At 46.3% G+C, this 27,396-nt stretch overlaps 2 protein-coding genes across 4 annotated transcripts in view; one reads left to right on the top strand and one right to left on the bottom strand.

Annotated features, from left to right (window-relative positions):
- Top3a (DNA topoisomerase III alpha) overlaps positions 1–16,776 on the bottom strand; it is a 42,172-nt gene extending 25,396 nt beyond the window's left edge. Inside the window, exons 1-3 of one of the 2 annotated variants that reach the window (XM_038328636.1) lie at positions 16,526–16,776; positions 16,240–16,394; positions 1,236–1,295 (exon numbers count right to left, since the gene is read on the bottom strand). In XM_038328636.1, coding sequence (XP_038184564.1) covers positions 1,236–1,295; positions 16,240–16,344 — 165 coding nt within the window. In that variant the 5' untranslated portion in view covers positions 16,345–16,394; positions 16,526–16,776. Of the gene's footprint in view, positions 1–1,235; positions 1,296–16,239 lie in introns of both variants that reach the window. The other variant, XM_038328635.1, reaches the window with a different exon arrangement.
- Smcr8 (SMCR8-C9orf72 complex subunit) lies at positions 16,661–27,064 on the top strand. 2 transcript variants are annotated; one of them, XR_005285171.1, is made up of 4 exons: positions 16,661–17,018; positions 17,336–19,691; positions 23,428–26,705; positions 26,777–27,064. XR_005285171.1 is itself a non-coding variant. In XM_038328637.1 (3 exons), exons 2-3 carry the CDS (start codon positions 17,341–17,343, stop codon positions 23,879–23,881), a joined length of 2,805 nt encoding a protein of 934 aa, XP_038184565.1. In that variant the 5' UTR covers positions 16,661–17,018; positions 17,336–17,340; the 3' UTR covers positions 23,882–27,064. The 2 variants fall into 2 exon arrangements, 1 of the variants encoding a protein (XP_038184565.1); XM_038328637.1 differs by having other exon boundaries at positions 23,428–27,064.
- The last annotated feature ends 332 nt before the right edge of the window (positions 27,065–27,396 follow it).

Genomic DNA, 27,396 nt, shown 5'->3' with positions numbered 1-27,396 from the left:
TGTGTAGTAGAAAGATGAGGTCTTTTGTTTTGTTTTTTTGTTTGATTTTTTGAAACAGGGCTTCTCTATAGCTTTGGAACCTGTCCTGGAGACCAGGCTGGCCTCGAACTCACAGAAATCAGCCTGCCTCTGACTCTGCCTCCTGAGTGCTGGGATTAAAGGTGTGCCACCACCACCAGCTGGACCTTTATAACTTAGGTAAAACACAAGCAATTTAGAGAGGATCTAGGTATCTGCAAGGACAGGTCAACCTTCCCCCCCTTTACTTTTCCATTTTTATTTAATTAACTTGTTCATTTACTATGTGGAGATCGAGACAAGTCTCAGCAGTTGGTTTTCTCCTTCCACTAAGTGGGTTCCAGAAGTTAAATTCAGGTCATCAAGCTTGAAAGCAAGAGCTTTTACCTGCTGAGTCATTTTTCCAGTCCCTTTTATTTTTTGAAACAAAGTCTTACTGCATAGCTTTGGTGTCCTGGCTAGTTTTCTGTCAACTTGGCACAAGCTAGAGTCATCTGAAAGAAGGGAACCTCAATTGATAGATGCCTTCATAAGATCCGGCTATGACCAGGCTGTGGTAGAAAACACCTTTAATTCTAGCACTTGGGAGGCAGAGGCAGGCAGATCTTTTAGTTGAGGCCAGTCTGGTCTACAGAGTGAGTTCTAGAACAGCCAGGGCTACAAAGAGAAACCCTGTCTTGAAAAACCAGAAGGGGAAAAAAATGATGAGGGAGGGCCAAGTCCATTGTGAGTGGGGCCACCCCTGGACTAGTGGTCCTGGGTTGTGTAAGAAAGCAGGCTGAGCAAGTCACAGCATCCCTCAGTGGCTTCTGCATCAGCTCAGCATCCCGCTCTTACTTCCTTTCACAATAAATCCACAGGGATGTGGATCCTGGAGGTGGTGGCATGTGCCTTTAATCAGATCCCCGTGAGTTTAAGGCCAGCCTGGTTTACAAAGACAGTTCCAGGACAGCCAAAACTGTTACACCACCAACAACAATAAAAACAAACCCAAACAACAATGAAAAACTGTGATGTGGAAGCATAACCTGAATAAACCCTTCATCCCCTAGTTGTTTGGTTATGGTGTTTCATTACAGCAATAGTTACCCTAGCTAGACAGCAACTTAAAAATAACCCTCCTGCCTCAGCTTCCCAAATGCTAGGATTAAATTACGGGCTAGCTACCATGCTTGTCTTATATATCAGCTTTATGATGGAAACACTTTAGTACCTACTTGCCCATACAGACGATAGTCAAATTCATAAATCTTGTTGAATTTTGAAAGGCCTTCTTTCTGTAAAACAAAAGAAAAATATGTAAAAATTTTAAATCATATTTTTTTAAAAATGACTCCCCAACAAAAAGAATGAGCAATACCCAGAGGATGGGAGAAAAGGATATGAAAAAAGCAAATGCAAACTTGACACTCTAGCATTCGAGAGGCTGTGAATATTATAAGCTTGAAGCCTGCCTGGGCTACAGAGACCAAGATCAAAAAAACAAGCAAAAATACTATACTATTTCCTAAACATAAAGACTAAGCAGGATGGGCTGTAGCAGAAGATTGTCTTTTAGCCTCAAAAATACAAAGTTTTTGCGTGGAACACTAGGTAAATTGGCCTTTATGGTAAAATGGTATGTATATTTCTTCTTTTTGGTATGCTGGGAATGGCGCCAGGGCTTGAAGCATACTTGGCTATACTCTCAAACTTGGAAGGGCAAATTTTGAAAGGGAAATTATCAATATCGGATCATTACAAGTATAGTGTTGACTAACTCTAGGAAAAGGCTGGGCAACATAGGCTTATAATCCCAGATACTTATAAAGCTTAGGTAAGAGGACTGAAAGTTTAAGGCCATCCTGGGCAACCTAGTGAGCCCTGTCTCAAGGTAAAGTTTAAAAATGACTGAGCATAGTTCAGTCAGTAAAGTGTTTGCCACACCAACCATGAGGAACTGTTAGGGTCCCCAGCTCTAGTGTCCTCAGCTGGGTGCTGGGTGCAGTGGCCCCTGCAATCCTGACCCTGGGGAGAGGGAAGCAGAGACAGGAGGATCCCTAGAAATTTCTGGCCAGCTAGCCTAACCATATGGGCAAGTTCCAGATTCAATGAGAGACATGTCAACAAAACAAAACAAAACAAGGTGAAGGGTAATACATGAAAACATCTAGTCTCCATGTGCACACACATTTGCATATACAAAATGTAACTGTGAGAATGGGCCCCATAGGCACATATATTTTAAGGCATAGTCACCAGGGAGTAAAACTTTTTTTTAAAATATTTATTTATTATGTATACATTATTCTGTCTGTGTGTGTCTGCAGATCAGAAGAGGGCAGCAGACCTCATTACAGATGGTTGTGAGCCACCATGTGATTGCTGGGAATTGAACTCATGACCTTTGGAAGTGTAGGCAATGCTCTTAACCACTGAGCCATTTCTCCAGCCCCCAAACTTTTTTAAAAGATTAGAGAGTGTGGCCTTGTCGGAGGAAGTGTGTCACTGGGGGCTTAGAGGGTTTCTGAGACCCAATCTCTTTCTGTCCACTGCCTATAGATAAGGATGTGAAGCTCTCAGTTACTGCTTTAGCACCATGCATGCCTGCACGTGTGCCATCATACTCCCAATCATGATAATGGACTAACCCTCTGAAACTATAAGCCGCCCCTGATTAAATGTTCTCTTTTATAAGAGTTACCTTTGTCATGGTGTCTCTTCACAGCAATAGGACAGTGACTATGACATAAATTCACACGCACACACACACACACACACACACGCTAAGTGTGACGATACACACCTTTAAACCTAAAACTTGAGATGTGGAACTAGAAGAACCATGAATTTAAGTTATCTTTAACTATATAATGAGTTCAATGCCAACCTGGGCTTAAAAAACAAACTCAAGCTAAGAAAACAACCAACAGGGAACATGTAATATAACAGCTTCTGACTCCTTTTTATTGTTTTTCTATAATAATTTGATCTCATTCATTCGTTCTTTTTTTCTTTTATGTATGTGAATGAAGAAGGAAGAGGAGGGCTAGGCGGTGGTGGCACACACCTTTAATCCCAGCACTTGGAAGACAGAGGTAGGTGAATCTCTGAGTTCGAGGCCAGCCTGGTCTACAGAGTGAGTTCCAGTCACAGAAAAAAAAACACTCCAAAATCCAAAATCAAAAAAAAAAAAAAAAAAAAAAAAAAAAAGCCGGGCAGTGGTGGAGCACGCCTTTAATCCCAGCACTCGGGAGGCAGAGGCAGGCGGATCTCTGTGAGTTCGAGACCAGCCTGGTCTACAAGAGCTAGTTCCAGGACAGGCTCCAAAGCTACAGAGAAACCCTGTCTTGAAAAAACCAAAAAAAAAAAAAAAAAAAAAAAAAAGAGGAAGAAGAAATAGTAGTAGTCAGGTAGTCAGGGGCTGGAGAGATGGCTCAGTAGTTAGACACGCTGACAACTCTTCTGGAGAACCTAGGGTCAATTCCCAGCACCTATACAGCGGTTCACACTGTCTGTAACTTCCGATCCAGGGGATTTGGTACCCTCTTCTGGTCTCCACAGGCACTAGGCACACACATGGTACACTTACATGGAGGCAGAACACCCACCTACACACATCAAAAATTTAAATTAAAACCAAAAAGGTGAAAAGCAAAAGCCAGGCATGGTAATGACTTTAACCCCATCACTCAGGAGGCAGAGGCAGAGGCAGAGGCAGAGGCAGATGGATCTCTGTGGGGTTGAAGTCAGTCTAGTCATTCATAATTAGTAAATTCCAGGTCAGCCAGAGCTACACAGTGAGACTACCTCAAGAAAAAATAAATAAAACAAAAAAGAAATAAAATAGATAATATAGCAGGTTGGGTTTCCCGCACCTACACTGGATGGCTCACAACAACCTGTATCCCAGGGGATCTGAATCCGCTTCTGAACTCTTCAGGTTCCTCCACTCTCACGTGCACAAGCTCACATGCAGCTATACATATATACACATAATTAAATCAGTAGATGGGAAAATGGAAAACAACATGTGGTGGCCATTAGACAAGGTACAGACGTCTGTGTTCATGTACCTTCAAAGTATTTTTTTAAGTATTCTCTTCATTATGGTGCAAGCTAAGTATGCTCAGAGGTATCTTTCCATCCCTTTCATCTTTATATGTTTTATGACTTTGAGCCAAATGCCCAAAATGTATCTATCTTTTCTTTTTAAAGTATGACCTTAAATTAAGTATATGAACGCGATTAAAACTAGGCTGACCCCTATGTTAGGTCCCCTAAGTAAAATCCCCGTGCTTCCTTTGTTTAAGAAGAGCACTGCCTTGGAAATGACTTTTGTGCTCTTGTCTGCTATAGGCAATAAGCTTCTCCACCCCCACTCTGACTAAGATTATTCTTGGCTTTGTGTTCACTAAAATTTGAGATTTCAAACCTGTGTTCAGTTATAATTCCAAAAGGAACACATATTTGCAAAATTATGGTCAATTTTACTTTATTTTAAATTTCTTTATAGATTGCCATTGGCTTTATGTGTATGTGTGTTTTGCTTGCATGTATGTCTGTTTACCCACATGCATATAGTGTCCATGGAAATCAGAAGAGGACATCTGATTTCCTGGAACTGGAGTTACAGGTAGTTGTGGACTTCCATGTGGGTGCTGGGAACCAAACCTGGGTCCTCTACAAGAGTGGTCAGTATTGTCAACTGCTGAGGCACCTGTCCATCTTCACCGTTTACTTTTTAGCCTCACCCTGCTTTCCCTCCATCACTACAAAACAAACCCAGAGTTCAGAATGCTGGCTTCCTGCACGGAGAACTCTGTAGCTGTCTTTCTGTCTCCTGCCTTTTATTCTTCAAATACTCAGCTGCCAGTGACTTTATAAAACTCAACAGCTCCAACACGCTTGCCACTTACAAATCTAAGATGGCTTAGCAGGTTACAGTGCCTGCCATGCAAGCCTCACACCTAGTGTTGACACCTGGAACAAACATAAAGATGGACGAACACTGAGCCCACAGATCGCCCCTGAGCTCCACACACTTGATGTGGCAAGCACGACCCTCTTCCTCATATACACAATAAGAGAAGCAAAATGATCCAAAAAACTTTACCACACTTCTCTCAATTGGTACAGAAAAAGCACCTTGCTAAAATCCAACAGCCTTCCCCAATTCAACTAGGACTAGGAAGGACACTTTCAACACTAATGAAGCTAGCCACAGATCACAGCGAAAGGACGAAAAGACTTCCGGGACAGCCGGAGCTACAGATAAACCCTGCCCTGTCTCAAAAAAAAAAGAAAGAAGGAAAAGACCAGCAACACCACTAGTATACCCATTCTTGGTCCTGCTCTTCAACACTATCCTAGAAGTTCCAGCGAGAACACTGGCAAGAAAAAGAAAATGACGACAACAAGATTAGAAAAGAAAAATTTACAGACACCATGACTGTTTCGCTATATAACCCTTGCTAGCCTGGAACTCACTGAGATCCCTTTCCCTCTGCTTCTGAGTGCTGGAATTAAAGACATGCACCACTATGCCCAGCTTAACATGATCCTCTCCGTGCAGGCCTGGCCATCCTAGAACTTGCTCTGCAGACCAGGCTGGCCACTAACTCACAGAGTGCTGGGTTTAAAGGTGTGTGCCACCACCACCACCCAGCAACATGATCTTTTTCTTATTTATTTGTTTATTAAGTATACAACATTCTGCCTGCATGTATGCCTGCCTGCGAAGAGGGCACCAGATCTCATTACAGATGGTTGTGAGCCACCATGTGGTTGCTGAAAACTGAACTCAGGACCTCTGGAAGAATGGCCAGTGCTCTTAACCTCTGAGCCATCTCTCCAGCCCACAACATAATCTTTTTCAAGACTGGATTTCAGAGGCTGTCCTCAATCATAGAAATCTCTGCCTCTGAGTACTGGGATTAAAGGCATGAACCACCACATCTGGCCCAACATGATCTTTTATATGTGAAAACTCCTAAAGAAATAACAAACAAACAAAAAAAAACTGAACAGTGGTAATAAACAAACCCAGCAAAGATGTAGGATACATGTTCAACACAAAAACCATGACTGTGAACTGGCCATGGTACATATTCTCAGCATTTAGAAGACTGAGGTAGGAAGATTGCCATAATTCAAATTCACGGCCAGCAACAACCACCCCCCCCAATCACGCTACAGGACCTCAACTATTTTTAGGCTACATATCTCAGGTCACCTCAGTGGAAGGTAGAGACAAGGGATATCTGAGAGTTTGAGGTCAGCCTAGTCTATAACGTGAGTTCCAGAACAGCCAGGGTTGTTATACAGAGAAATATTGCCTCAAAACACAAAACAACAAACAAACAAACAAAAAAGAGAGGGTGGGGTGGCCGACTGTGTCCATGTATGCATTTTGGGTACTTCCACTGCCATGTGGTAGGACCAATACATTTCCTATATCAGACTAAGGAGGTATTCCAGACTTCCATAATGGGATCTTGGTTTTGGAACATTGTTTTACCTAATGTACTGTTGGGGACTGTGGACCCCCAGATCCTGAACTTCCTGTAAGCAACTTGTTTTCCTGTGTTTGCAGCTGCTCTGAGCATGAGGCAGGGGAGTAGTTTCTGTGAGCTTGCAGCTGACTCCCTCCCAACCGAGAGCTAGGGTGTGGCCATTGGTCAGGGAAGGCACTATATAGGCTGCCCTGGAACACAATAAAGTTGGCATTCTTGGGCAATTCAAGGATGACCTGTGTCTCTGTCTATGTGTGTTTCAATCTCCAGCCCCTTACCTGGCTTGCAAACCATATGCTATGTGTAGAGAGGGCAGAACAGGCTTAGTGCGTTACAATGTACCAACTGGGTTCTTAAAACAGTTTCCCCTGTACCTCCAAAAGGTTGTGCCACAATAGGCAGCTTTCCCCTGCCCCCTGGTTGCTTCTTCATAATGTTAACTTGGCAAAATACAGGAAGAATTCATCAAGGTTACAGGGTATTAAAGTCAGGGAGAGTATGTTGGTGGAGTGGCTAGTTGGATATAGGCTTCCCTTCTGCATGGCCGCTAGGAAGGGTGGATGGGATTCAGGGAACCCAGGTATCACTGCTGAATGTGGCCTTTTTCTTTCCTTGTGGTTGCTCATGGGAGGGGAAGGGAAAGAGGAAAGACAGGGAAATCTGCAGAGGATGTGCTGGAGAAGACAAAGGAGACATGGAGAATGTTTCAGTGTATCTTCTTTTGTAGAGGGCAATGAGACACTCCTAAACTGTAGTAGTTTAATCTAGACCTTCGAGGGAAGAAAGGCCTGGTACTTTTCTGCATTGATCTTGACCTAAATTTTGACTGCAGGATAATAAAAATGACTTCTAGAGAAAAGTATCTATCCTAGTATTTCCTTATCCTACAAAAAGAGCTTTGTAGAAGGAAGGACACTCAGTTTCTTAGATTGCCCGTTCACAGATACAAACTTTCTGTATGACGTATGGTAAGACTTTGCCCTGGGTTACGATAACAACGTATTTATAGAATGAGAAAGATTGCCTGTTGGTGGTGGTGCACGCCTTTAATCCCAGCACTCAGGGAGGCATAGGTAAGTAGATCTATGTGAGTTTGAGGCCAGCCTGATCTACAGAGTGAGTTCCAGGACAGCCAGGGCTATACAGAAAAACTCTGTCTTGAAAAAAACAAAACAAAACAAAGACTGGGACAAAGCTTGGAAGCCTTAGCAAGTCAGGAAAGTCTGAGTAAGTGACAGAAAAATATACAGAAGATGGAACTTAGAAATAATACACAAAAGTAAAATTTCTAAAGTCAAAGTTCAATCAACCTCTACTAAAACCAATAGAACTCTCTCTTTTTTTAAAAAAAAAAGATTTGTTTATTTATTATGCATACAGTGTTCTGTCTGTCTGTATCCTTGTTGGCCAAAAGAGGGCACCAGATCTCATTACAGATGGTTGTGAGCCACCATGTGGTTGCTAGGAATTGAACTCAGGACCTCCGGAAGGGCAGTCACTGCTCTTAACCTCTGAGCCATCTCTCCAGCCCACCTAGAACTTTAAGTTATTGTTCTTTGTAGCATTCACAAGGACTGGCTTATAGAACAAAAATGTATGTTTAATCAAGATTTATGTAAAAGTGGTTTTCCCCACTTTTTTTTATTTAAATGTTACACAAAAGTTAAACATACCAGACTGGTGTAACTGACCTCAGTATTCAATAATGCCTAAAGGCCTATATTAATGTGAATAGAAGGACCATTTTCAAAGTCAGCTAAGTCCCAAGAGACTATGGGACATCTCTTAAAGGGTCCTGCAGCCCTGAGAGTCACCTGTCCTCTTCCTCAGAGAGGCCATGGGAATGTCACAGGGCCTCTAAAGAAGGGAGCCAGAGAGGAAAACAGCCTCAAGGCTTCCAAAGAGAAGCTACAGTGAGGAAGGCCTTGATTCATCCCAACAGATGGCACAACCAGTAAAAGGTTAAAGACCAGAAGCCTCCCTCCCCAAGCTCAAGTAACCCCGAAGACAGACACTCAACAGGCCTTGACAGTAAGTAAAAAGGAAAACAGCTAATTTTTCTTATTATTGTTGTTTTGAGACAGAGTCTTTCTACCTAGCTTTGGCTGGTCTGGAACTTGCTATGTAGACCAGGCTGCCCTCCAACTCATAGTGATCTGCCTGCGCCTGCCTCCTGAGTGCTGTGATTAAAGACATGTGCCACCACATCTGGCTTAAAAATAGTTCTGGTCAATAGCATGGTCTTAAACACCTGTTCTAATTCCTTTCTGTTGCTGTGATAAAATGTTCTTACCAAAACAAACTTAGGTGAGGAAATGGTGGTTACAGTCTACCATTGAGAAGTCAGAGCAAGAGCTAGATTTCTTTCTTTTTTGGCTTTTTGAGACAGGGTCTCTCTGTGTAAGGTCCTGACTGTCCTGGAACTCACTCTGTAGACCAGGTTGGTCTCAAACTCACTGAGATCCGCCTGCCTCTGCCTCCCAAATACTGAGATTAAAGGAGAGTGCTACCGCCCAGCTGTGTCATGCTAGCCCAACAGGAAAATATAAGCAAAGATTAAAATAACTGGTATGTTTTTTCAACTGTCTAAAAGCTCATATTCCTTAGAAATTAGGTTTAAGTCCACATAACATGTTGTTTGGACAATCATTTCTCACTAGTGATTTTCTTCCTGGTCATGAAAATGCTGTCCAGATTCAGGATATCAGGTCTTGGTTGAATTTCAATAGTCTCCCCCACATTCAATAAATAAAATTAGAAATGAAAGCATTTCTATTTTTTTGTTTTGTTTTGTTTTTTGTTTTTCGAGACAGGGTTTCTCTGTAGCTTTGAGGCCTGTCCTGGAACTAGTTCTTGTAGACCAGACTGGCCTCAAACTCACAGAGATCTGCCTGCTTCTGCCTCCAGAGTGCTGGGATTAAAAGCGTGCACCACCACCGTTGCCTGGCAGCATTTCTATTTTTTTTTAAATATTTATTTATTATGTATACAATATTCTGTCTGTATGCCTGCAGGCCAGAAGAGGGCAGCAGACCCCATTACAGATGGTTGTGAGCCACCATGTGGTTGCTGGGAATTGAACTCAGGACCTTTGGAAGAGCAGGCAATGCTCTTAACCGCTGAGCCATCTCTCCAGCACCCAGCATTTCTATTTTTAATGATACTCAAAAGAATAAAATATTTATGGTTAGCAAAGTATTTGCCTGACATGCATGATGCCCTTAGTTCTATATTCTGTTCAGTGCTCCCAAAAAGAACAAAATACTTAGAGATAGACATAAACTTAACCAAGGAGGTTGAAAGACTGCGCATTAAATATATCAATACACTATGAAAGACTTAAATAATTAGAAGAACATGCTTAAAAGATCCCAATAATCCTGGCACGGAAGTGCACACTGGTAATCCTAGCACTCAGGAAGCCAAAGGAGGATAACTGCAAGTATCAGGCTAGCCTGGGCTACAGAGTGAGACCTTGAGTCTTAGTTTCCCTTCCCGCTGTTGTGATAAAAGAAAGCAACATAAGGGAGAAGGGTTTATTCAGCTCGCAATCCAGGTTACAGTTCACCATGGCCAGGAAAAGTGGTCACATAACAGCAATTTAAAAGCAGAGATCAATGAATTAATGCATGCATGCTTGTGTACAGTTTATCTTTTTCACTTTTTTTTTGAGACAGGGTTTCTCTGTAGCTTTGGAGTCTGTCCTGGAACTAGCTCTTGTAGACCACGCTGGCCTCGAACTCACAGAGATCCACCTGCCTCTGCCTCCCAAGTGCTGGGATTAAAGGTGTTCACCACCACTGCCTGGCCTTTTTCACTCTTACATAATCCAGGATCCCATCTAGGGAAGGTATAATGGTTTGAAAGAAAATGGCCCCCAAAGGGAGTGGCAGTAATGGGAGGTGTGGCTTTGCTGGAGTAGGTGTGACCTTGTGGAGGAAGTATATCACTGTGGGAGTGGGCTTTGAGGTCTCATATATGCTCAAGATACCACCCAGTGAGACATACTACTTCCTGTTGCCTGTAAGATGTATGACTCTCAGCTACTACTCCATTACCATGTCTACCTGCACACTGCCATGTCCCACCATGATGACTGTAGGGTAAAAGGGTCAGCCAAAGAAACACACCCTGGCCCTGAAACAAGAGCCAGTGGAAGAAACATACTCTGACCCTGAAACCATAGCCAAAAGGTTAGAAACACACTTTGGCCCTGAAACCAGAGCCAAAAGAACACACTCTGTCCCTGACCAACTCAATACAAAAACCAACCAATTTCTGAGCATAAATCCAGTCAATCTCTGAGCACAAAATCCAGCCATTCTCTGAGTTTGTCCAACCTCAGGGGCTGAAATCTGACCAACTGCCACCCTGAAAATCTTCACCCTGGAAAAAGCTCTCTCCCTAAGAAGCCCTATATAAACCCTGTGATATTTGTTTTGCTGCTGCCTTTTTCCACCATGGCAGAAGCACCGTCCTGGATCATCCCTTCCCAATAAACCTCTTGAATAAAGTTTGGGTGAGACCTTCTTTCACCTGAGCAGAGCAGAACTGCAACACTTTCGCTGGGGAAACCCTGCCCTGCCAGAGCAGAGTTGTTAGGTTGAGGAAACTTTTCCCTGGAGCAGAGCTGGAAACTGCTATGCCTACAGTGACTTTGTGGTACTCCTTGGCTCCTGACTGCCAGGATCCCTTTTCATCGAGCTGCAATGCTTACAATGATAATGAACTGAACCTCTGAAACTGTAAGTTGCCACCTCAATTAAATGTTTTCTTTATAAGAGTTGCTGTGGGGCTGGAGAGATGGCTCAGTGGTTAAGAGCACCGCCTGCTCTTCCAAAGGTCCTGAGTTCAATTTCCGGCAACCACATGGTGGCTCACAACCATCTGTAATGACGTCTGGTGCCCTCTTCGGGCCTGCAGACATACAGACAGAATATTGTATACATAATAAATAAATAAATATTTAAAAAATAAATAAAGGCGTGCACCACCACCGCCCGGCTTTATTAAAAAAAAAAAAGAGTTGCTGTGGTCATGGGTTCTCTTCACATCAATAGAAACCAACGAAAACAGAAGGGTTTCTACCTCTATTACCATAAACAAGATAGCCCACTGAAGATATTCACAGAAGGAAACCTAATCTATACAATCTCAGGGAAGCTCTCTTCCCAGGTGATTCTAAACTGTGTCAAGTTGACAAGTAAAACTAACAATTACATGGGGCTGGAGATATGGCTCAGTGGTTAAGAGCACTGACTGCTCTTCCAGAGGACCCGGGTTCAATTCCCAGCACCCACATGGCAGCTAACAACTGTCTGCCAGTTGTAGGGGATCTGACACATTCACACCAATGCACATAAAATAAAGTTAAATAAACCATAAAACTATTTTTTAAAAAAAACTAACAATCACAGCCTGTGCATATATGTATATAGGTAGGTAGGTATGTACCTATCTATCAATATCCAAACAGAAAATTTCAATCTTTATGAAAAACATTTTGAAAAAGACCTTATTAATGCAACCATTTCATTGACCTCTTTATGAAAATTTAATAAACATTTGTGCAAAAATAGGAAAGCTGATCCTAAAATTCATATGGAATGGTTTATTAAGACTAAAATGATCCTGAAAAAGAATAAAGCTGGAGGACTCAATCTTAATTTCAAAACTCACTATAAGACTGTAATAACTAGGGGCTGGAGAGATGGCTCAGCAGTTAAGAGTACTGGCTGCTCTTCTGGAGAACCCAGGTTCAATTCCCAGCACCCACATGGCAGCTCACAACTGTCTGTAATTCCAGTTCCAGGGGATCCAACACCCTTATACAGATGCACCAATGCAAAGAAATAAATCATAAACTACAATAACTAAAAACATCAGATTTAATTGTAAAACAAACAAAAAACCTATAGTGATCATGAGAGCGCAGAACATAACTCAACGGTGAAACTTGCCTCGTTGGCTGAAACCCTCCACACTATGAGTAAAGGGCAGAGGTCAATGTCAGGAATCCTCCTCTTTGCTCGTCACCTTATTGATTGAGACAGGGTCTCTCACTGAACCTGGGGCTTCTCAATTTAGCCAGACTGGGTGGCTGGCAAGCTCCAGGGATCATTCTGTCTCTGCCTTCCCAGTGCTAGGGCTACAGGTGCATGTCACCACGCCCAGATTTTTATGTGGGTGCTTGTGATTGAACTCTTGTTCTCACACTTGTGTAGCACGTGCTTACTGGCAATCTCCTGAGCCCATTTTATGTTTTTCCCCTTAAATTTAAATTTGAAAGAGAATGTACCACATGTGCCTGGGTATCTGGAGGCTAGGAGAATGCTGGGTCCCCTGGAGCTGGAGTTACAAGTGGTGGTGAGCCATCTGACGTGGGTTCTAAGAAGAGAACTCAGGTCCACTACAGGAGCAGCCAGTGCTCTTAACCTCTGAGCCAGCTCTCAAGACTCTCATTTTGTGATTTTTTTTTGAGAGTCTCACTATATAGCCCAAGTTGATCTCAAACTTGCTTTCCTGATTTGTTTTCTGAATCCTGGGATTAAGGCTTTTCCTTGCTAATTGATCTTTGACAAGGATACCGAGTTTGTTCAAAGGACAGACTTCATCAAATGATGCTGGGACAATATAGATCTCCATATACCAAAAGGATGAGGTGGGACACATATACAGAAATATAAAAGTGGATCAAAGACAACTAAAACTTAAAGCCAGCAAGATGGTTCAGAGGGTAAGGGTGATTGCTGCCAAACTTGATGATCTGAGTTCGATTCCTGAAAACCACATGGTAAAAGCGAGAACTGACTCCCACGAGAGTTCTTCTGACCACTCTACACATGCTGTGGCACACGTGCACGACACAATACACGAATGGATAAAAGCTTAAACTGTGAGGCTCTCAAGGAAACAAATATGTACATATATTTTTCTGACAATGGATTTGACAATGACATTACAAGTGAGCTAGGCTACAGTTCAGGACGGAACAGCTGCCATGCAAGGTTTGGAGTTTGTTGCACAGCCAAAGTCCTCCAGAAAAGATAACCAAATGGCCAACAATACACAAGAAGTAACTCCGTATCACTGGTCAATAAGTCATTATGAAAATGTAAATTGAAAACACAGTATCTTTCATACCTGTAAGGATGGCGATAAAGTAAAAACAAGAAAAGCAAGTATTTGTTTTCCTTTTTTTTTTTTTTTCCTCGAGGCAGGGTTTCTCTGTGTAACAGTCCTGGCTGTTCTAAATTCACTTTGTAGACCAGGCTGGCCTCAAACTCAGAGATCCGCCTGCCTCTGCCTTCTGAGTGCTGGGATTAAAGGCGTGCGCCACCACCATCTAGCAAAGCAAGTGGAAAAGTTTGGTGGTTTCTGAACAAACTAAAGGTAGCTCCACATACCCCAACAACCCCGTTCTAGGACTCCCAGAGTTGAAGAGAAGAGCATTACATGCTTTAGGCTGAGGGAGCAGTGAAGACAGAGATTTATTTGGGGCACAATGAGGAAGTTAGCTGTTTCCCTTAGATAAGCTGTCTGTTGTCTCTTTTTTGCCACTCCTGGGTGTCTGGAATTAGGCCAGCTGCCTTCCGCAATCCTCAAATACCTGCTTCCTGGAACTTTGAGGTAAGTTTCAGGGCCTTGGCTTTGCCAGGGTGAGGGTGGGGAGGTAGATGTGGGGGGGGGGGGGAATTCATGTTCAGTTTGGAGGAAATGTCTCACAACAAAGCTTAAATGTGTCAAGTATGGGTAGTATAAGCATCATACTCTCTAGTTCCAGAAGGCAAGTTTGTCTATTTAAAAGTATGTTGTTGTTTGCTGTCATGCTCACCATTAACCTGCTCTGCTGTTACTGAAAGGGGAAGTATTGGCTCAGGACCCCCAAGAGCCATGCTGGCCATGCTGGAGCTGACCAGAGTCCCTTCAGTTCTGTTTTTGTTAGTGGGGGGTTGGATTTTCTTCTTCCTTTTTCCTGGCGGCCTTTCTTTCTCTACCCCTCCCCCCACATAATCTGCCAGCTGGAGACGAGATGGAAGACTGTCTTCGCAGATCGCCAGCTTCTGGAATAAAGCACTGGTTTAAAGATTCAATGCCTGGGAGAGATGGTTCAGCAGTTAAGAGCACCAACTCTTCTTCAAGAGGTCCTGAGTTCAATTCCCAGCAACCACATGGTAGCTCACAACCATCTGTAATAAGATCTGGTGCCCTCTTCTGGGGTGCAGGTACATACGCAGGCAGAATACTGTATACATAATAAATAAATCTTAAAAAAAAAAAAAGATTCAGTGCCTGTGTACTCATAGGTATCTGCAAAGCAGCATCAAGCTCTGCTATTCCAGATTCAGCCCTGTCCTCTTCTGGCATAATAAATAAATAAACAAATAAATAAATAAACTTTAATTTAAAAAGGAGGAGGAGGAGGAGGAGAAGCAGCAGCAGCAGCAGCAGCTTGGTCTACATAGTTCCAGAACAACCAGGATTACACTACCTGTCTGGAAAAACAAAACAAAGAAAGGACAGAGAGAGAGAGACAGAGAGAAAACTATCTCAGGCCTAGTAGGGAGAACTATGTTGGGGGAAGACGTCTTAAAATAAACATTTAAGGGGCTGGAGAGAAGGCTCAATGGTTAAGGGTACTTGTTGCTCTTCCAGAGTTACCTATGTTTGATTCCTAGTGGCTACCAACCATTTGTACTTTCAGTTCTAGGGGATCTGATGCCCACTTCTGGCCTCCATGGCATACATGTGAAACAGGAAAGAAAGAAAGAAAGAGAGAAAGAGAGAGAGAGAGAGAGAGAGAGAGAGAGAGAGAGAGAGAGAGAGAGAGAGAGAGAAAAGACATTTAAACCGTATTAGGTTGGACATCAACTGTAACCCTTGGAAGACAGAGGCAAACAGATCTTGTTTGTTCAAGGCCAGCCTGGTCTACTTAGCCAAGGCCACACAGTGACACCCTGTCTCATAAAAAGAGAAGAAATTACTACTCAACGCTTTTTTTTAACTATTCGACACTTTGAAGAGGAGAAGTTGGGGCCAGCGTCCACCCAACCTTGGCTCCCCTCCCACTGTTTCAGAACTAGAGGTAGAAGTCTAGAAATCCCGCTATTTACAAAGAAAAGGAACGGCTCATAGAAGGCCCTCCAACTGAGACATAATATAAACAGTTCTTGCGGTTCTGTCTTTCATCTTCCCTTTTTCCTTTGTCAAGAGACAGTCCTATCTCTGTGTATCTTGGACTCAATCTATAGGAGTAGTAAATGACTTCCCCTCTAGCTCCCAAACCTTAATATTATCACTGCCACCGAGACCTAAAGTCACCGGGACTGTAGAATGCAGGGATAGGAACGATGAATAAAGTTGGGACGCTAAGTAAAAGGAGTTTGGTACGGGTTTCCAACTCAATTGAACTTCAACCTCACCATGACAGAATGCGAAAATACATGTTTGCTCACAATCGCTCCGGACCCACAGAAGACCCATCGTCCATATGTATTTGAGACGATCAGACAGAGACAACGGGCAAAGATCTTTTAAACGCCATTAAAGGGGCTACATTTAAAGCGGCCTTAAGTCCGAGGGAAGCCCGAGGCGTGAGGATGGGTGGGAGGGGGTCCCGGCCGGGCTATAGGCGGAGTCGCTTTCGCCTCCGCTTTGGGTACCCAACGCGCGCACGGTCTCACTTTGTGGGCGTTCCTCAAGGAAGTCGAACCGAAAAGCTCCTTACCCGCCGCATACGACCATTGGAGAGCAAGTCGGCGATCCCCTTGGCAGCGTCGTTTTTCTCAGCCACACAGAGAACTTTTCGCACTCCTCGGAAGGCCACTTCCATGGCAGCGCGGGACAAGGCACGGCCTCCAGGCCGTCGCTGCCACCGGAACGCTAAGAGGGTGATTGGGAAGATCATTCCCTAGGCCCTGCGCCAACAGCAACTCCACGGTGCCCCGTACATGTTGGGGAACCCAGAAGAGATGCCACGAGGCACACCTCCGAGAGTCACTTTAATAGTGTACCTTTCCCAGGCCACTGGCTGCCTCAGCGTGGAACCCACGCCTCAGAGATCCGCTTAAACTCGCGCTCACTGACAACTTCCGCTAACCGAGCAGCCTCGAACTACAACTCCCAGAATGCTTCATGCCCCGGCACGCTCACCCTGCACCGTTTCTCCTCCTTCCTCCCACCTCACTGTATTCTACTTTCCCTTTCTTTAGGACAGTGGTGGGTTAATGGGACTTGTCCTCAGGAGGGACTGATTGACAGTGCTTCTTAAAAGGCGCCACTTATTCGGAAGTTAGTGTGAGCGTTTCCGGGTCACGCGACGCTGATGCTTGGGAGTCATGTGATACCAAGATGGTGGTGCCGCGGTAGCTTCCCTGGGACAGTGCAGTCCTAGGAGCCGCAACAGTTTCTGCTCTTAGGTTTTGGGGAGGCCCATTTAACTGACTCTGCGGCCGTCCGTGACTAGGATTAAGGACCTGATCAGAGCTGGGGCTGTTGATGTCACTGGTAGGTTCCGGGGAGTGCTAGTGATTTCGGTTCAAGAAGCCCTGTGACAGCCGGGGAAACAGCGAGAGAGTGGCTAGCCTCCTCCGTCGTCTGCGCTTGCAGCTTTGGAGTTCATGAGGCTTCCCAGGGGTTCCCAGGTCCCAAACCTTGATAATCTTCGGGAATTTGAATTCTTGGGTGTGTGAGAGGCATCTTAGAACCCCTGAAAGTCCAAAGAAGGCCGTAAGAGCTTCGCTTCCTCATCCAGAGGTCGGACTTCCCCGCCGACTAACCCCGCATATTTTCCATTTCCTCTCAATGTTCTCTCCGAATTTCAGGAAATATGATCAGCGCCCCTGATGTGGTGGCCTTCACCAAGGAAGACGAGTACGAGGAAGAACCTTACAATGAGCCCGCCTTGCCGGAGGAGTACTCAGTACCTCTCTTCCCCTATGCCAGCCAGGGGGCTAACCCCTGGTCTAAACTGTCCGGGGCCAAGTTCTCCAGGGACTTCATCCTTATTTCCGAGTTCTCTGAACAGGTGGGACCTCAGCCCTTGCTGACCATCCCCAATGACGCCAAAGTTTTTGGCACTTTTGATCTCAATTACTTCTCCTTGCGGATCATGTCAGTGGATTACCAGGCTTCATTCGTTGGTCATCCTCCTGGTTCTGCCTACCCCAAGTTGAACTTTGTGGAGGACTCCAAAGTGGTGCTGGGAGACTCTAAGGAAGGGGCCTTTGCATATGTGCACCACCTTACCTTGTATGACCTGGAGGCCCGTGGCTTTGTGAGGCCCTTTTGTATGGCTTATATCTCTGCGGACCAGCATAAAATCATGCAGCAGTTCCAGGAGCTTTCGGCTGAATTTTCCAAAGCATCCGAGTGCTTGAAGATGGGTAACAGGAAGGCATTTGCTGGGGAACTTGAAAAAAAGCTGAAAGACTTGGATTATACGAGGACTGTGCTGCACACAGAAACCGAGATCCAAAAGAAAGCCAATGACAAAGGTTTTTATACATCTCAGGCAATTGAGAAAGCCAATGAACTGGCCAATGTGGAGAAGTCCATCATTGAGCATCAAGATTTGCTGAGGCAGATCCGCTCGTACCCTCGCCAGAAGATGAAGATACCTGCTTTGCATCCTGGCGATATGGAGCACACCCAAGACCAGGCTGCCCAGGTCTCCACTACCTCTAACCCCGAGGAGTCAGCTAATGCAGACCTTTATACGTGCAGACCAGCTTACACCCCGAAACTAATCAAAGCAAAATCCACCAAGTGTTTTGACAAGAAGTTGAAGACCTTGGAGGAACTCTGTGACACTGAATATTTCACTCAGACCCTGGCCCAGCTTAGCCACATTGAACACATGTTCCGGGGAGACCTATGCTACCTCCTGACCAGTCAGATTGACAGAGCACTTCGAAAACAACAGCACATAACCAATTTCCTCTTTGAAGACTTTATGGAGGTTGATAACAGGATGGAGAAACAAGAGAATGTGCCCTCTCGGCCCAGTCAGGACAGGCTGCCTTCCAGGCCGGTGGAAGAATGTCCCATTCCTAAAGTGTTAATTAGTGTTGGTTCGTACAAGTCCAGTGTGGAGTCTGTTTTGATCAAGATGGAGCAGGAACTTGGAGGTGAAGAATACAAGGAAGTGGAAGCAGCAGAGTCAAGCAATTTTGACCCCCAAGAAAACCTGGACTACCTGGATATGGATATGAAAGGGAGCATCAGCAGTGGGGAAAGCATCGAGGTTCTGGGCACCGAGAAGTCATCCTCTGTGCTGTCTAAATCTGACAGCCAGGCCAGCCTCACGGTGCCATTGAGCCCCCATGTAGTCCGTAGCAAGGCAGTCAGCCACAGGACAATCAGTGAGGACAGTATTGAAGTCTTAAGCACCTGCCCATCTGAGGCCCTCATTCCTGATGACTTTAAGGCCAGCTACCCAAGTGCCATTAATGAGGAAGAAACCTATGCAGATAGTGAGGGGGCCATCCATTTCGAGGCAAGTGTCTGCCCACCAGAACTTGGTGAGACTCAGGAGGGCAGCTTGGAAAATACCCCATCCCAAATAGACTCCGGCTGCTCTATTGGAAAGGCGAGTGAAGGTCAGCTGGTTCCTCTTCCCACCCCGGCTTACACTCTTTCTGAGGATGGTGTGGTGAGCATCCCCCCACAGAGCTCCAGGCAGAAGGACCAGGGGTTCCATGTGGACGTCGAGATGGAAAACACTGACCCTTCTCCCCGAGACAACAGCTGTGAAATGTTCCCAGCTTATGAGCTGGATCCAAGCTGCCTTCTGGCTAGCCGAGATGTTAGTAAGACAAGCCTGGATAACTACTCGGACACCGCAAGCTACATGAGCAGTGTGGCCTCTACCAGCTCAGACAGAACCCTCTCTGCTCACTCTGCTGGCCTATCCTCTGAGAGACACAAAAAGAGAGCTGGCCAGAATGCCTTAAAATTCATCCGCCAGTACCCCTTCGCCCACCCAGCCATCTACTCCCTGCTTAGTGGGAGGACGCTTGTGGTCCTGGGCGAAGACGAAACCATAGTCAGGAAGCTTGTCACCGCACTATCTATCTTTGTTCCCAGCTATGGCTACTATGCCAAGCCAGTGAAGCACTGGATTTCTTCCCCTTTGCATATTATGGATTTTCAGAAGTGGAAGCTTATTGGCCTACAGAGGTAACTGGTTCCAGGTGGTGGGGAAGAACACTAGACATTAAGAGATGAAGCAGGTTGTTCTGGGACCCCAGGAAAGGGAAGCTTGCTTTTTGGACAATGGATAACCAACTCACTGTTCTTACCGTTGGCAAATTACTCTTGATTTTGTTGCCTTATCTGTCATGGAGAGGGGGTTCACAGTTGCTAAGTGATTGCCAGTGCTGGAGGCTCCTTCCCACTTTCATGTCAGACCGTTTGGGAGAATTATTCTTTGTGTATGTTTGGTGCTAGCGATAGAACCCAGGGCCTGTGTATGCTAGGCAGATATACTATTTTTTTTTTAAAATATTTATTTATTATATATACAATATTCTGTCTGTGTGCATGCCTGTAGGCCAGAAGAGGGCACCAGACCCCATTACAGATGGCTGTGAGCCACCATGTGGTTGCTGGGAATTGAACTCAGGACCCTTGGAAGAGCAGGCGATGCTCTTAACCTCTGAGCCATCTCTCCAGCCCCCCAGATATACTATTTCTGAATTATATTCCCATCCCCTGGGAGAGTTTTTTAAATCGTAAAATCCCAATCAGATTCTGAATCAGTTGGTCTGTCTGAAATAAGAGCTGGAGTCTTGCTTCAGTGAAATTAGAGAGAGTGGACTTGAAGATGCTCTGTTCGTTCTGACTGCAGCTCACATTGGCATAAAGAATGTGGCTGTCACTGTGGGAGATGGAGAACTCCAGTAGCTTGTACTCTGCTGTTGTATCTGCTCTGGAAGTGGGGAGTCACAAGAGCTTGTCTTTTCCCTGTTTGAAGTTATGGTGTTACCTTGCTGTGGCTCATTCATACAAGTGTTTGGGCAGGTCACTCCTGTGTTCCAAGAAAATAGTCAACTTATTGAATGGTCATTTGCTAAGTATTATGAGGCTAGTGAAGAGCCAGCCTCTGCCCAGCGCCTAGATTCCAAGGTAATCCAGCCATGTTGACTCTGGCCCCCATCCTGCCACCATGCCACCAGATTAACTTCTCCGAGGCTTTTGCCTTCACTGTAGTCAGCTGGTAAAGCCTGTCTTACGATACAGTTGCCTATCATTGACTTGTCTCTGCAAGTGTGCACTCTAAAAGTGAAGGCAACAGGCAGGGCACATCCTGTAGCATATGAGATACAGTGTGTTCTACTGAGGGAAGCACAGATGTTGGGACGCTCCTATACGAGTGTCAGTGCCTACACAGTGCTCCAGGGATGATTTCCCCGGACAGGAGCCAGAAGTGGCATGGCGATGGGAGGATCTCAGCTAAGCCAGAGAGGCCCTGGGAAGTGGCCTCTTCTCCTAGCAGAGACAATGCGTTTCTTCTAAGCATACTCACTATTGCAGTTGAAAGGGAACTGGCATCTTCCAGAAACCATGAGGCTGGGACATCTGAGGTGAGAGCTGCAGAGAAGGATGATTGCAGCGGGAGCGGCAGGGTCTAGGACGGTGCTGGCGCCGCCCCCTCACCTTCTGCTCCCAGTGCCACCTTCCAGAGCTGGAGAGGGGCCCGGATTGGGGGATGTCATCTTAGAACAGTTCCTGGCCTTAGTAACCGGTTAGCTACGTGGAGGCCAGTCTAGACTGTATTAACAAGACATAGGCTTTAACAAGAACAAAAGGGATGCAGAGTGAGAGCTTTTGTGTAGTGGCGCTCTTGTCCACAGAGCTGTGAGCTGCCACAGAGCTATTTCTGTGAGCGGGGTTTGTCTGAATCCTCCAGTCTTGGCTTCACCTGGAACTGCTCAAGTTGTTTTCAAAGAATGTCACCTTGAACCACCAGCTCCCCTGGCTCGATTCTTTTTCCCCACACAGGCCTTCTGCCAGGCAACAGAAGGTTGGGTCAGCCACTGATGAGCCTCCCATCATTTTAAATGAGCACCAGGGAGAAGTGTGGGACTTGCTGAACAGCAGTGACGAAATCAGGAATGATGGGTAAACAGGACCCAGTTCTAGGAGAGAGTCGGGGGAGTTGGAGGCTTAGGTGGGGTCCTGGCTGGATGACCTCGGACTCCTCAATCCTGGTGGCTTCCCTAGTTTGGATGGTGACAGTGACTTGGGGGGGGGGGGGAGAGTAGGCTGTGTTCACTGTAATGGAGCACAAGGCCTGGGGCCTGATTGTGTATTTGGCTTCCTGAGGAAGAGTTTTATGGGGAACAGAAATGGGAGATGTTGGAAGGAGCCAACATCTGGGAGGAAGGGAGTGCCAAGGCTGAATCTCAGGAAAGGGCCTAGGCTGGGCGTTACCACAGAGATGGAGGGTCAGGCAGGGAGAGCTGCGCCGAGCCTAATGGAAAGCCAGAGCTCAGGTGTGCCTGCCCCGTGATAGAGAAGCTGGTGCAGGGTGGTAAAGGTGGGCCATTGAGGCACTGGGATTGGCAGAGGGTGAGGATGCTCTCTTCAGATCTCTTACTGCCCTCATAGACTGCTTCTCGCCTGTAGGCCCCAGTTCTCCCTTGTGCATGGGGTGTGCTGTCCACCCACTGGTTTAGGGCCTGTGTGTGTCCTGCTATTGAATTCTGAGCTGACCTTGCCGTGGTCTTCAGGCCTTCCACAAGCCCCAGGTCCCACTCTCCTTTCAAGTCCAACACTCCCATGAAGAGGAACAAGTCAAGACATCCTTCATTGCAGTCTCAGCTCCCAGGTCAATGCCTGGTTGGGTAATAGATGCTTAGTAAATAATTATGAGATGCACCAAGAAGGAAAAAATAGCTGTGGTCCCAGTGGCGTTTCTTTTCGTATAGTATCATGCTCTAAATGTTAGAGGAAGGTCGTCTGTACAATCTTGTCAGTTCTGTTTGCTAGGCCTGTGGGGAATGCCTACGCTCGTGGGAAGACTGCTCTAAAGGAGAGCTTTTGTTTCCTTGTGCTGGAATGAAAACCCTGACCTGTGCATGGCAGGCAAATCTTCTACCTGCTCTACCCCTACCCCACCCCCTTGAGGAAGGCCATATTTTTTTTGTTTTACTTTTAGAAGTTTCTTACAGACTCAAAGGTGGGAGTTTAAAGAGGAGAGACTCAGAGCACCATTCTGTCTGAACTAGGCATGGAGGTCAGCCACATGGTGGACAAGAAGCCAGCTGGCAGGGAGGGGAGCCTTGGAGAGCGAAGCTCAGTATTAGGGAAAGCATGCTTAGAACAGAGATGGGAAGAAAAGGAACTTATGCCTTTCTGAGAAACTTGAGGGAGGCTGAGCACTTGACCTGTTCACTTCACCCCTGGAACACATGCTGCTGGGCACTGGGGACACGGCACCGAGGGAGATGCAGCCCAGGGCTCTGGAATGGAGAATTCCCTATCGGCCACCACACTGGTGGATGTGGGCGCAGAGTAGTAGCAGTGACAGCAGTACCAGGTCTGGTCCTAGGTGACCCAGATCTCAGAGACGAGACTCAGAAAAGGTAAAGGAGATTGCCTAAGCTAATAGCCCAGAGAAGAGGGAGACGTGAAGGTGCTGCCATCTGCTGTGAGGGATTCCAGGGACGGCAGGAGCCAGGTGCCCCTGGAGCACCACTGAAAGTTTGGCTCACTCTGTGAGCCATTTATCAAGTAATAGATGTTTCAGAGGCCATCAGGAATCAAACTGCCCAGGGCCTTGGGAACCACAGCACTTGAACTTCCTCTAGTTGGGTGGGAGTTAGTTTGGGGCCAGTAAGCCTCATCTCTTAAGTATCTGCCTCCACTTCTCTAACCTTTGCCTTTTCTGACCTTGGCTTATCTTTTTCAGAGTGGCCTCCCCTGCCAGTATGGGTACCCTCCATACCCTGAGCCGTTACAGCCGCTATACAAGCATCCTGGACCTGGACAGCAAGACCCTACGCTGCCCCCTGTACAGGGGAACACTTGTGCCCCGCCTGGCCGACCATCGCACTCAGATCAAGCGAGGCAGCACGTACTACCTGCACGTCCAGAGCATGCTCACCCAGCTCTGCTCCAAGGCTTTCCTCTACACATTCTGCCACCACCTGCATCTGCCTGCCCACAGTGAGGAGACACAAGAAGCCGTGGCCAGCAGACAAGCCAGCTTCCTCAAGCTCAACCTGGGCCTCGTGAATGAGGACATCAGAGTGGTGCAGTACCTGGCTGAGCTGTTGAAACTGCACTACATGCAGGAGTCACCTGAGACCACCCAACCCCTGCTCAGGTTTGACTATGTCCCCAGCTTTTTGTACAAAATCTAAGGGTTCCAGCCACCGTGACCAAGACCTGTGACTTGGTATGGGAAGGGAAAAGGTCGGTGTGACTAAATGGTTGCCTGAGCTGAAGTGTTGAGCTTTCTGGTGTCAGCAGGAAGAAAACAGGTGGTTCCCATCTAGCCCTGGGCAGTGTGTGAAGTGGGCCAAGCAGAGGTGGAGCCTGGCTCTCCAGAGGTGGCTGCTTTTGGTTCCATGGTTAAGTAGCTGTCAAATAGGGGTTGTCCTTAATTTTCCAAGGATCAACAGTCTGGGCAGGAAGAAAGCTCCAGACCCTTTGGGGCTGGAAAAGATGAGGCTAAGTAGCCAAAGCCCAGATGACACCCGAGTGGCAGAATCAGCCTGGGAACTGGTGTGTGTAGGAACAAGACAGCCATCACCTCCGTCTACCTCTACCAAGGCCCTTTACTTGGCTTCCTGAAGCCCAGTAACTGAGGGGAGGCTCCTGAACAAGGACCAGGAGGAAAAGTGCTCTGGTCAGTTGGAGAAAGACACATCTGGGCTCTGGGGGATGCAGAAGTGGCCCCTTGTCCTATCTTCCCCTCTGTCGAGGAACTGTGTATTGAGTTCCTGGGGTCTTTCCTTACAGTGGTCCTGGATGTGAAGCAGGTATCAAATGGCTATAGCCCGTATGAGAACCTTGGGAGCAGTAGATAAAGCAGGCCCTAGCCCATTCCCCACTCGTATGGCAGGAGCTGCCCACTGGCTCTTCTCGGCCACAGCATTAACTCAAACGCTCCTAGAAAGGGATGCAGCACTCTGTTACCTCTCCTGGGGCCTAGGGGCTTGGTGACCACTGAATTCTGACTGGAACTTAGGAGCAAGGCTATCCCGTTTCAGCTCCTGGTGGCTATTATTATAGACCCATACCCGAGAGGCAGTGTGCACCTCCATCCTCACAATCATCCCCATGTGCGTCCCTTCCAGTCCCTACCTGACCCACTGGTGGCCATAGTCATGACCTCCCGGAGACTCCTGTTGCAGCTGCTTCTGCTGGGCCTCATGTGCTACATGGAGCACTCCTCAGTCTGGAAACCGTGAGACCTGTTTAACAGTGTTTTCTCCCTGAATAGAAGCTCTTGTTGTTACTGCTTCTTTTTTAATTTGCTCAAAAAACTGGACCTGGATCAGCCCTGTGCATGCATCTATTAGATGCTGTGTCCCCTGCACTCAGGTCTCTCAGCTGGCCACACCACTGAGGTCTCTCACAAGGAACCCTGTAGAAGCCAAGTAACCAAAGATGGCTTGGCAGCATGTCGCTCCTGCCTTTGACATGAAGTTGGTTCCACGGCTTCAGGTCATGGTCCCCATTTCACTTTAGACAGTATGTGGCTTTCTGAGGCTTTGGCAGAGATCCAGGATTTTGTCACTGTATTTCCAGACACCTTAGCAGCTGTGGTTTCTCCTCATGGGCTCCCTCATCTGCTACTGCTTCTCAGTGTTCTAGATGCGACTCTGGCTGGTTGGCAAAGTGGCGTTTCCTCAGGCCTCCAAGGATGAACATGTTACGGAGCAAGAGCCAGGCTGGGAGGTGGTCAGTTTCTGGTACTACCTCAGCGTGGGGACTCAAAGGTGAACACTGCTCCCCACACCGAGAAAGGTGGATGAGCTGCAGCCACACTTGGCCTTCTGGATACTGAAAACACAAACTCCAGTGGTCTGAAGTGGAGCTCCTCGTGCAGGCATCTCCTTGGCATTCAGCCACACGGTGACTCAGAAGACAAAGCCATGGCTGATGTGGAGTGGGCACAACTGTCTTGGGTAGCAGCTGTGGAAATGGCCTCTCTTGAATGGCTCCTCACCAAGTACAGACTGACAAGGGGTCAAACTCTAGGATTTACTTTTTTTGTTTTGTTTTTAAGATAGGATCTCATGTTAACCCAGGCTGGGTTCAAATTCAGTATGTACCAAGGATAACCCTGAATTCTTAATCCTTCTGCCTCCACATCCCAATTGCCGAGATGATAGGTGTGTGCCACCAGACCCAGCGACTGGATTTAGGCTTGGTGATTTGGAAGGATTACTTAGTGCTGCAAGCATGCCTCCTCTCAGGGTCTTAGTCACAGGGACTGAGTTTGGACCGAGGCAGTTAACACTTCTTTCCTCTGCTGTGGAGGACTGGAATCCTCTAGAAGCAGTGTTTCTACACACCTTGATGCTGTGGAGACCTATGCAGCAGGACTCAACTCCTTGTCATTGGGTGTGGTGACACACATCTTTAATCCCAGCATTCAAGAGGTGGATCTCCATGAGCTAGAGGTTACCCTGACCTACATAATGAGTTCCAGGTCAGCCACGGCCACATAATGACAGCCTGTCTCAAAGAACAAAAGGTTTCCGTCTGAAGTGTTTCTCAGTTACTAGGCTGGTAAGGCTTTTGTTTGTTTTGTTCTTTTGAGACCTCATATGGCCAACGATGACTTTGAACTTCTGATCCTCCTGCCTCTGCATACTTTGCAGATCTGTCATGCCTAGGTTATACAGTTTTGGGGAATGCGCCCAGGGCTTCATACATTCTAGGCAAGCACCCTACCAACTGAGCTGCATCCCTAGCCTGGCTAATTTCAACTATCCTATTAAAAACACCTCACAGAAGGATAACAGAGCCACTTCTTTATTCCTATCATTTTGAATTCTGGCAGTAAAACTGGCAAGTCAGGTTTATTTCAATTTGACTGCCAAACAATTATTTGCCTTCCTATTTTTAAAGCTGTCTAGTTTAAGAACCATCCAATTGAGCTGGTACATTACTTTTATCATTGTACAAGTAATGCCTGTATGTTACTGGACATTCCCATGCTCCGTTGCTGAGGTCAGCCCACGGTCTTCCATACAGTGTTGGGGACATGGGGACACACTGGCTTGAGCTGCTCCATTGTTGAGGTCAGCCCACGGTCTTCCATGCAGTGTTGGGGACATGGGGACACACTGGCTTGAGCTGCTCCATTGCTGAGGTCAGCCCACGGTCTTCCACACAGTGTTGGGGACATGGGGACACACTGGCTTGAGCTGCCATCTCCTGCCTCACCATTTCTCTTCAGTAGAACCTTGAATTAAAAATGTTTTAATTCAGCCGGGCGGCGGCGGCGCACACCTTTAATCCCAGCACTCGGGAGGCAGAGGCAGGCGGATCTCTGTGAGTTTGAGACCAACCTGGTCTACAAGAGCTAGTTCCAGGACAGGCTCTAAAGCTGCAGAGAAACCCTGTCTCGAAAAAAAAATGTTTTAATTCAGCCAGGTGGTGGTGGCACATGCCTTTAATCCCAGCACAAAGGAGGCAGAGGCAGGTGAATCTCAGGGTTCGAGACCAGCCTAGTCTACACAGATCCTGTCTCAAAAACAAATGTTTTAACCTCTTCATGATTTGCTATTGAAGTGACTGAAGTTACTCTTAAACTTGGAACTGGACTTCTGTCATGACCTGTCATTCCTGATCTGACCTTTAACTCCTTTATTTTAGATCAGTTGCCATATTTAAAGTACAGAGGATTTCAACATAATCC

This window comes from Arvicola amphibius, chromosome 4 (genome assembly GCF_903992535.2).
Source record: "Arvicola amphibius chromosome 4, mArvAmp1.2, whole genome shotgun sequence".
Classification (NCBI taxonomy): Eukaryota; Metazoa; Chordata; class Mammalia; order Rodentia; family Cricetidae; genus Arvicola; species Arvicola amphibius.
This window is presented reverse-complemented; position numbering and strand designations above follow the sequence as displayed.